Here is a 10,870-nt window from a genome sequence, read left to right on the forward strand (position 1 = left end):
TGACGTTTTTGCAACCCGTGTTAAATGTCTTTTCCACCCCGATGGCCTCCTGTCTCTCCGGCCTTTGTTTTTCTCGCCTCGGTCTCCAGCTCTCACCTCCCTTGCATTCGTTGTGCTCCCTCTGCAGTCCCGGCCCGGTCCGGTCGGTGCCGATCCAGGTCCTCGGAAGCGGCGGTGGAGGCGCGGAGGTAAAGGAGGTGTCAGCGACGCGGGCCTCCGGTGTGGGCCTGGATGGAAGCGCGGGGGAGCCCCGCATCTCTGGTTTGGAGCCCGACAGTGGGTGCAGCCGCCCAGAGGCCCGGCCGGAAAGGTCGGTTCCCGGCGGCCGCTCCGGACCCCAGTGCCCGCCGTTTTGGTCAGGCCGGCCCCCGTTCCCCGTCTTCCACCGGCCCAGCGCACCCAGGCCCCCGGGGTCCGTCTGCCTGCGGTCAGATCGAGGCATGAATCCCTGTTTGGTCCTCAGCTCAGGTTTAGGGGTGCATTAGATGCGAATAACACAAGGAAAGAACGGAATTACAGGGGTGACACCGTCCAAAAAGAACCATACGGTGCCTGACTTAGGAAATGGCCATCCCTTCGGTATAACCTTAATTCAAAAAATTAAATCATATTGAAAAATCACTGTAACAGGGCCGGGACGGTGGCTTAGAGTGCTGGCCTAGCATGCAGGAAGGCCTGGGTTCCATTCCTCAGTACCACATACACAGAAAAAGCCGCAAGTGGCACTGTGGCTCAAGTGGTAGAGTGCTAGCCTTGAGCTGAAGAGCTGAGGGACAGCGCCCAGGCCCAGAGTTCAAGTCCCAGGACTAGCAAAAAAAAAAAAAAAAATCATTCTAACAATGAAAAAGGTGATTTATGCAAGACACAAAATCCAAAACTGTCAGGAAAGGTGCAGGGAGAAGTAAGTGCCTCCATTTTGTTTTGCCATATTCCAGTCTTTTTTTTTTTTTTGCCATATTCCCTCCGCAAGCCGGTATACTTTGACTTCTTAAATTTTTTATTTTAAAAAATTGTTAGTATAAAGGTTATGTACAGAGAGCGGTTACTGTTTTATGTCAGGTAAAGAGCACATTTTGATCAGACAATGTCACGGCTCCCCTTACTGTTTATCCGTCCTGTCCGGTCCCTACCCACATTATATAGCTTCCTGAAAACCTAGGATTACAGGCCTTAACCTGAGCACCTGGCTATTTTTTAAGGCATGTTATCAGTAATTTTTTTCTGTTGTGTTATTGTGTACGTGGTGCTTTTAATAATGTAATATGTACCCTTTTAAGACAGCAGTATGCTATGCTTATTTCAGTATGTTAGATTGACATCTAAACGGACATCTATAATGTCTATTCTTTTCCTATAGAAATATTTCCTATTTCCAAGTAAACAACCTAGTTTTTACATAGTTGTACACAGTGAGTAGTTTTTGGGACACTGCTATGGCTGGCTGGCAGCTGTGTTTCAGCACCCTTCAACTGTCCTCAGAGGGAGGGGAGACTGCTGCCCCACGAGGCATGGTTTCTAGTTGCCGTTTTTGATTCATGGCATTTGTGAGGGAAACTAAGCTTCTTTCATACATAGGGCAATTTGGACTTTTTTTCTGACTTATCTGTTCTTTAGTTGTGCTCATTTCTCTATTGTCATTCACACCTACTAAGATGACATTTTCTTACTGGTTTGCAGTGTCCTTTTAACACGTTAAGGAAAACAGCTCTTTGTGGCATTAAAATTCTTTTAATCTGTTTTCTGATTTTGCTTATGGTTATTTTTCAATACACTCATAAATTTAGACTTGCCAGTCTTTCCTTGCTTCTAGGTCTGACAATCATACTGTACTTATTAAATATATTTTTATTTCAGGCAAGTTTTGTCCCAGCAATCAATGGGCTGGAAGGAGAAACCTTTTCTATACTAATTAAATTGCCAACATTATAATTAATTCCTACATGCATCAGGTTCTATATTCTGTTAATGTCTGAACTCTTGAATTTGCTGTTTTAAAACTCAGGGCCCTGGGCATTGTCCCTGAATTCCTTTTGCTCAAGGCTAGCACTCTCCCACTTGAGCCACAGCACCACTTCCAGCATTTTATGTGCTACTAAGGAATTGGACCTAGGGCTTCATGCATGCTAGGCAAGCACTCTACCACTAAGCCACATTCTCAGCCCCTCATTACCTTTTCTGTTTTGTTTTTTTTGGGTCCAGTCGTGGGGCCTGAACTCTGGGCCTGGGCACTGTCCCTCAGCTCTTCAGCTCAAGGCTAGCGCTCTACCACTTGAGCCACAGCGCCACTTCCGGCTTTTTTCTTTTTGCTTATGTGGTGCTGAGGAATCGAACCCAGGGCCTCATGCATGCAAGGCAAGTGCTCTACCACTGAGCCACCTTCCCAGCCCCCTCATTACCTTTTCTAAAAGAACGTTTTCCTTGCCTGTTGTTCACTTTTACTAATAATTGGAATACTTAACAGCAGTCCCAGGAGGCACAGCTATGTGAGATGGTGTGACCATATGCACCCACTCACTCATGAGCTGGGAGGACCAGTTTTTGTCCCGCAAGAACATCTCAAATATCAAACACACCAAGGATATATAACTAGTAAGCATTAAGCTGGATAGGAAGCTAGAAAGGTGGATGTCTGAGTAAATCCACAATTTCCACATATTACTCATAGCTAGTCTGATTCAACACTTAGCAAATGTCCACTAGAATCATGTTATTTGTAGACTAATATAGGGGAGAACTGTACTAAAAAAATGTTCTAAAAAGCAGCAGCATTCACATTACTTTTTCTTCATATCTGTCTTAGTGTTTTTTTGTTACCTTTGCTTAGTGAAACCATCTTTTGTTGGGATCTTTTCTTCAATTCTCTTAACAGGTTACTTGTATATTTGATATTTAAAATTAAGTTATACTCAATCTTATTGAATTACCTGTTTAGTCTTCCAGTTCACAGCCATGTGATAACATTTCACATCCAACTAGGATGATGGTTTAAGGAATATTTCTGTGACTGTGACAAAATATGAGATAAAAACCCTAAAAGGAGGAATTAATTCTGGCTCATCCTTTCAGTGGTTTGAAACAGGTAGGGACCACAGCAAGGGAAATAAACCCTGGGCCTTCTTTGTTACTCATTAAAAGTAGGCTTACAAGAACTTTGTTAAAAAGACCAGATTAAGCCAGAAGGCCAGAATGTTCAGACTAGGAACTCTTTATGACTAGTACAGTTCAAGATGGTTACACAGTAACAAAGAAAAGGAGGAATAGTTACTAAAAGCCCATTGCATAAATGCTCTAGAATCAATTCCTACATCAGAGAAAAAAAATCACACAATTGCCAATTTTGGAGGCCACAGAGGTAAGCAACGCATAGCCTTCCATTATCTTGCTAACTGGTATAACCCTCATGTTAGAGAGTTTTCAGGTTACTTGGCTAAAACAACTCACTGGATCTGAAAACACCGAAGTGACTAAAATGGGATAAAAAGATTGGTACCTCTGTCTTCATATTGTCTATTCCCTCTCAGCTCTGAATGTAGTCATGTTGATTGTTTTAAAAGTGCTTTGTATGAAAAAAGGAAACTTGTTGGGAGATACTGTTTCTTAAGGGGGGCAGGGAATGATAGAGGGGGAAAGACTGATGGTCATACAGTGTAACTGTGTGGAGACATAGTAATGAAATCCCCTCTGTACAATTAATATAAGCCAATAAAAATAAGCAAATGAGTGATTGCTTTGTATTTGCCTTGCGTAAGCAAGACCCTGTGTCTAATCCCCAAAATATTTTTTTGTCCAAGACTATAATACAGGGCTTATTTCCAAATAAATCCTTATACAAACAGCATCTGTATTAAATTACGTGATGTGTTAGTTTTAAAAATATATTTAGCAAATAAAGAGAAATGTCCAATATTGTATTTTGCTTGATGAATCTTAATTGCGAAATTTCTTCTTCTTTCGGAATCTTTTGCCTGCTGCACTTGCTGCTTTTTCAGCCATGATCTCAGAGTACTTCCTTCGGTTGTATCTGAAAAGAAAGATTGTATGTTGGTGTTTTACAGCACAGTACAATAGACATAGAAGTTCACATGCCCTTAGGGTGAACCCTTAGGGGTTCTAAATGTTTTCCCTACGTTGCCATCATGTGTTGGGAGGACCTGTGGCAGGAGCTAAGGATAGAACAGTGGACAAGGCAGTTCTTCCTTGTCTTCCTAGTGATTTAAAGACTCACCAGGTGATGTTACATAGGGATCTAAATGTTGGAGTGCAAAATGTAAGAAGGACATAGCAAAACAGTTTACAAAAACACAGTGATGATATGTGTTTCTTAGAACCTTACAAAACATTGTAGACCAATAGTTTGTAATGTGTGATAGTAGACAAGAGCCTTTCAAGACAATTTTCTTAAGAACCCTAAGCACGGCTGCCCCTGTCACCCTTGATTCTCTCTTGCATGTGCAGTGGTGTTTCCCCCAGGCTGCCAGCAGAAACAGGTGTGAGGCTCTACTTGCCCTAACTGTGGCAGACACTAGAGAGATTTGTAGTATATTACTTTTGTTTTTATTAAACTATATATTCATATCAATGTATAATGAGTAATTTACTATTTTTATCCTGAAAATTTGTATTTACGCATATTTCAAAGAAAAAGTACCCACTGTAAAATGAAATATAAATTCCATTACCTTCTGAACTCAGAATCAGCCAGCAGTTCTTCCACAATAGTTCTTTTCCTTTGCTTCTTGGGAATTCTTGAGTGGTAGAAATCAGCTGGATTGTCAACAATGGTTCCAATCTGTGAACAGTCGACTGAAGTAAGTCATGCATTATCTGAATGACAAGTTGCCTCCATATTTCAGTTTAATTCTCATAATGTAGAAAGCAATAATACAGATAGGAACAGAACACACAAGCTAACTACATTTGCCAGAATTTGTTAGTTTTGTCATTTTTTTTAATGTGTGTGAGCTGGTAGTAAGGCTTGAACCCAGGGCCTAGGCACTGTCCCTGGGCTCCTGAACTTAAGACTAGCACTCTACCACTTGAGCCAGTGCCTCTTCTGGCTTTTGCTGTGATTACCTGGAGAGAAGAGGCTCATAGACTTTCCTGCTAAGGCTGGGCACAATCCTCAGATTACAGGCATGATTCACCAGCGCCCAGCTTGAATTTTTGATGGTTAATTGGAGATAAAAGAGTCTCACAAACTTTCATGCCTGAGCTGGCTTTGAGCTGTATTTATCATATGTCAGCCTTCTGAGTAGCTAGGATCACAGTCATGAGCCATCGGTGCCTGGCTTAACCCTGTCACTCTGTATTGACAACCCACTACAAGATGGATCTCTCTGAATTGTGTTTTGGTCATTTAGGTCCGGTATACATATATAAACTGATCTGTTTTTGTTTTTTTTTGGTTGGTCGTGGGGCTTGAACTCTGGGGTAGGGCGTTATCCCTCAGCTCTTCAGCTCAAGGTGAGCGCTCTACCGCTTGAGCCACAGCACTACTTCCTAAACTGATCTGTTTTAACATTAAACAGATCACTATGCTGCTTTCCAAAGGAAAACCCAAAGAACACAGCCACTCTTACGCTTGCTTCATACCTGGAAGTACTTAGGGAAGCCATCTCTATCATTTTTCTTATAAAATCTTTTTGGGTCCATGCTTGCTCTCATCTTCAGTGCTTTGAGGTCATTTTTCAGTTCCTCTGTTAGTTCTGGAGCCTTCATACCAAACCAGCCATCACCTGCTGTTTTTTGTCGCTCTTTCTGAAATTCAGATTTCAAAAACATTCTAATTTCAATAATCTAAAAAGTACATGTAATTCATTTCCTCAAAAATTACACAGAATGCTTCATGAATTAAAAAGTTACTTTAGAGTTACATCTCTAAAATCATATTTATCAAAGCAATTAAACAAAAATTTCTTTGATAATAGCATTGATAATAACAAGGATATACCATTATCAGTTTTCATAAATGAATCCTTAAAACCTATTTTGTATTGCACTGGAACTGAAAACTTGCTGAGAAAATAACAAGGCTGAATTTTTATTGTTAATAATGGCCCACAGTACAGATAATTTACAAAAATATTTTTATTCCAGGAGCTTATATGTAAAAGTATTAACATTTTTATTCAGTTACTTAGATGTCTCTTCAACCTAGAGGTTAGTATTTCTCAAACAAAAACTTAACTCGTTTGAAAACTCACAGCCAATAATTTATCTTGTTTCATTCATAAATTACTGAATGGCTGGCTATACACATCAATGGTACTAGGTACTAGGGTACCATCTTCAAATGCCTCCAAGTGCCCTCGATAACTTGGCACTTCTCACAATTGTCAGTCTACTAGTACTATTAGTACCTACTGGCACTGTGGACAGTGAAGCCTATACAGGGGCTATCACTGCTTTCAAGGTATATTATTAAAAGGCTACGTTTTGTAGAGTTAGGGATGTAGCTCAGTGTCACAAAAAACGTGAAAATCCAGCCTACATGTGTTGATGGGACTATAGCCTGGAGCAATCTGTAATAGTATTTATAGATAAATCAGTACACAGGTGTAGTTGGTGTACAATCTGAAAATAGATAGCCAAGCTCATATAAATTTAGATAGTAGAAGTCATTGTACTTACCTTCCGTTTTTTTTGAAGTTGATGCTTTGATTCTCTATATGGTGCAACACAATGTTTTTGTTCAAAATCAGGTGTAATAATAGCTTTCTGCAGAAGCTATAAAGATATAAAATTGGGTTTTATATAATTTCCCATTTATGTTTTTACATTTTGTATGATCAGATTGGTTGATCAGTTTCTTGATGGTTGCATTTTTTTTTTTTTTGGCAAGAATCATATCTTACAAAACTATCAGTACAGTGGTTCCAGGAAGGACTTAGGCAGAATATGATGTCAAATTTGTGTTTTTAGAGAGAAACTGAGAAACATGGAGGAGAAAAAAAGTGAAAACAAAAGCAAGACCCATAAAGAGATTACTGGAATAGACTTGATGAGAATTAAAGGTGTAGTGGCTCAAAAAAAGGAGAAGGCATCATTTCCAAAGCTGGGTGACTGACTGCACAAGGGAAAGACTTTGGTGTCAGTAACTGGCAGAGAATACAGAAATGGCTAGTTTAGGCAGGGAAGAAATGCACTTCTAAATGCACAAATGGTTACCTGGATCCTAAGGTCTGAAGTCATCAAGACTAGAAAATACAGATCTGACAAAGTTGAGGGAAGAGATGACAATGTCCAAAAAGACTTAGTAACTAACCCTTCTGTACGTGACCTTTACAATAACAATAAAAAAAATAAAAATGTTTATCTGGGAGAAAGGAGAAGATACTGGCCATAACTAAAAATTAAGATTACTCTAACAATTAACTATCTATCTATGTATCTATCTATCTGTCCATCCATTCTTTTTTCACTACTGGTGTTTGAACTTAGGGCCTCTTCTTCCCTTTTGCTAGGCAGGTAGTCTACCACTTGAGCCACAACCCTGCCCCTTTTTGCTAGTAATACCCACATATTTACGTTTTTATCCCATAAAGCCTACCTGGACCATGATCCTATTTATGCTTCTCAAACAGTAGAAATGATAGGCATGCACCATCATATTCAGCTTACTGATTACATGCAGTCTAACTTTTTGTATAATCTGGGCTTGAATTGCTACCTTCTTGAACAGCTGAGACTAACTACATTTATGAGCCACCACACCTAGCCTATATGTAAAATTTTATTGCTATTTGCACATACATATTTTTTTTCTAGGTAGAAGAGGCAGGCACTTAAAGCTTTCAGATTTCAAGAGTACAGAACAAGTTCTGAAAATATAGCAAGAAAAAAGAGTACTTTGGATCATCACTAGGGGGTACAAGAAAAGAAATGCTGATCTTTTTTTTTGGGGGGTGGGGCTTGAACTCTGGGCTTAAGCACTGTTCCTGCGCTCTTCTGCTCAAGGTGAGAACTCTACCACTTGAGCCATAGCACCCACTTCCGGTTTTCTAGTGGTTTATTGGAGATAAGAGTCTCACGGACTTTCCTGCCCAAGCTGGCTTTGAACCATGATCCTCAGATCTCAGCTTCCTGTGTAGCTAGGATTACAGGCATGAGCCACCAGCACCCGGCTAGAAATCGTGATCTTGAGTTAATTTTTCAGATATAATTTCTCATAGATAAATTCATTCTTTAAAAAAGCGACTGTTCAAGTGAGATGGACAAATAAAAACAAGAACATTAGGCTAATGTGGTTTACTATAGGAAAATGAATCTTTTATCAAAGGACTAAACATTTCTAAAGAAAAGACACTTCATATAACTTACCTCATTTTTCTTTTTCTCTTTGATCTGTGTTAGAGTTTTCTTGGACTGTTGTTTGTCTGCATTGAAATTAATATACAAACCACCCATTTGCTTGATACTTAGTCCAGGATCTATGCTGCTACTTGTCAACTTCAGACTGAAAGAGAAATGATCACTTAAATATCAAGTAAAAAAATCAAAATAGAAGCAAGACTGCATTACAGAAAGAAAAAAAAAATCACACCAGGCACAGGTAGCTCACTCTTGTAATTCCTGCTACTCAGGAGGCTGAGATCTGAGGATTGTGGTTTGAAACAGCCTGAGCAGAAAAGTCCATGAGACTCATCTCCAATTAACTACACAAAAAAGGCAGGCAGGCAGAAAGAGAAAAAAGAAAAGAAAGCTGGGAGTGGACCTATGGCTCAAGGAGTAGAATGCTAGCCTGAGCAAAAAAGCTCAGCAACACTATCCCAATTAAAAGCTGAGAACTGGCACCTAAAATAAGAAAAATTACTTGTTCAGCTCTTTACTGTCAATGACAAAAATTTTTGAAGTTACTGAAAAACTGGGTAAATATATATCTTAAGTCAGTACATGCATTTAGAAAAAACTCTAGGATATATAATGACCTAAACAAGCAATCAAAAATACTTATTGGGAACTCATCCAAACTTATTCCTGATTTTTTTCTTGGTTGGTTGTGGGCTTGAACACAGGGACTAGGCACTGTCGCTAGTGTTCTACCACTTAAACACAGTGTCACTTCCAGTTTTTGAGTAGTTAATTGGAGATAAAAATCTCACAGGGATTTTTTTTTTTTTGTCGGTCGTGGGGCTTGAACTCTGGGCCTGGGCACTGTCCCTCAGCTCTTCAGTTCAAGGTGAGTGCTCTACTGCTTGAGCCACAGCACTAGTTCCAGTTTTCTAGTGGTTTATTGGAGATAAAAATCTCATGGTCTTTCCTGCCTGGGCTGGCTTTGAACCATGATCCTCAGATCTCAGCCTCCTGAGTAGCTAGGATTATAGGCGTGAGCCACCGGCGCCTGGCTCACAGGGATTTTTTTCCTGTCCAGGCTGATTTCTAACTGTGATCCTCAGATCTTCTAAAACATTAGGCCATATAATATGCAGTAGATTTCATAGGAGATTTGACCTGTAATTCTAGCTTCTCAAGAAGCTGAGACCTGGAGGATCTGTCTGAAGCCAGACCAGGCAGAAAAGACATTGAGACTCCATCTCCAATTAGCTAGGAAAAAAAGCCAGACTACAGGTGTGTCTCAAGTGTAGGGCGCCAGCTAAGTTCATGAAAGCTGAACCAGAGCATGAGGCCTTGGGTTCAAACCTTAAAACCAGTCAAAAAAGAAAAAGGGTGGAGAGGGGTTTGCTAACAGGGAGTGTACCTGGCACATCAATTCAAATTCATCTATAGGCTCATCTTTACCTCTAAAACCAGTAAGAAAGATAAGTTCTTGGAAAGATAACACTTTCCAAGCTATGAAACTTGGAAAGTCTAGACTACCACTAAATTTATGTGATAAGAATTTATCTTTATATAATCAAAGGGATTTTTTTTCCTTTTTCGCTAGTCCTAGGGCTTGGGATCTTTCCCTGCTCAAGGCAAAAAAGAGTCTAATAGACAGTTCTGCAGGGCTGGCTTTGAACCATAATCCTCACTCTCAGCTTCCTGAGTAGCTAAGATTGCAGGCATGAATTGCAGTACCTGGCCCAAAGCAATTTTTTTCCCTTAAATTCCATTCCCGGGGCTTAACCTCTCAGCCTGGGCACTGTCCCTGAGCTTTTGTGCTTAAGGTTAGCACTCTACCTGTTAAGCTTTAGTTCTACTTCTGGCTTAAAAAATTTGTTTTTTAAAAAAATTTTATTTTAAAGGTGATGTACAGAGGGGTTGCAGATATGTAAGTCAGATAAAGAACACATTTCTTTTTGGGCAGTGTCACTACCTCACTCTCTCCCAGTTTTTCCCTCCCATATCCACACTTCTGGCTGTTTGTGGCTAAATGGAAAAGTCTCATGGACTTTCCTGCCCAGGCTGGCTTTGAACCATGATCCTTGGATCTGTCTCCAGGGTAGCAAGGATTACAGACACGAACCACTGATCCTTGCCTCAAAGGGATTTGTTTTTTTTTAAATAAGCAAGGACACTCAAGACTTAAAATCACTTATTTCCCTTTTTATTCATGTAAACTGAATAGTTGAAAGCATAACCAGCCTTTACTGGTAACTGAAATCACTCTACTGCAGTGCCATCGCAGTGATTCTGAAGGTACATTTGGACATGAGAGGGATTGGCTGTTAAAAGCTAAGTTTTGAGTGGCGTTGTGGCTCAAGTGGTAGAGCGCTAGCCTTGAGCTGAAGAGCCGGACAGCACCCAGGTCCAGAATTCAAGCCCCATGACCAAATCCCCAAAAAGTGAGGGTAGAAAGTTAAGTAGGAGGGTTGGGAAGGTGGCTCAGTGGTAGAGTGCTTGCCTTGCATGCTCGAGGCCCTGGGTTCGATTCCTCAGCACCACATAAGCAAAAAGAAAAAAAGCCGGAAGTGGCGCTGTGGCTCAAGTG

The 10,870-nt window shown here is 40.3% G+C and overlaps 1 protein-coding gene across 1 annotated transcript; it reads right to left on the reverse strand.

Annotated features, from left to right (window-relative positions):
- Positions 1–3,189: 3,189 nt before the first annotated feature.
- Positions 3,190–8,449, reverse strand: Dnttip2 (deoxynucleotidyltransferase, terminal, interacting protein 2). The gene is made up of 5 exons (XM_013018374.1): positions 8,320–8,449; positions 6,631–6,726; positions 5,593–5,757; positions 4,680–4,789; positions 3,190–4,021 (listed from the first exon to the last, which is right to left on the reverse strand). Exons 1-5 carry the CDS (start codon positions 8,404–8,406, stop codon positions 3,928–3,930), a joined length of 552 nt encoding a protein of 183 aa, XP_012873828.1. The 5' UTR covers positions 8,407–8,449; the 3' UTR covers positions 3,190–3,927.
- Between the last annotated feature and the right edge of the window lie 2,421 nt (positions 8,450–10,870).

The sequence above is a fragment of the Dipodomys ordii genome, unplaced genomic scaffold (genome assembly GCF_000151885.1).
Source record: "Dipodomys ordii isolate 6190 unplaced genomic scaffold, Dord_2.0 Scaffold39, whole genome shotgun sequence".
Classification (NCBI taxonomy): Eukaryota; Metazoa; Chordata; class Mammalia; order Rodentia; family Heteromyidae; genus Dipodomys; species Dipodomys ordii.

What these genes read in the sequence shown, in the direction of transcription:
- Dnttip2 (XM_013018374.1), bottom strand. Translation starts at nt 8,406, where the DNA reads ATGGGTGGTTTGTATATTAATTTCAATGCAGACAAACAACAGTCCAAG. An exon ending in AAGAGAAAAAGAAAAATGAG is followed by an intron (nt 6,727 to 8,319) that starts GTAAGTTATATG and finishes ATATCTTTATAG; the next exon opens with CTTCTGCAGAAAGCTATTAT. An exon ending in GCTGATTCTGAGTTCAGAAG is followed by an intron (nt 4,022 to 4,679) that starts GTAATGGAATTT and finishes CTTTCTTTTCAG; the next exon opens with ATACAACCGAAGGAAGTACT.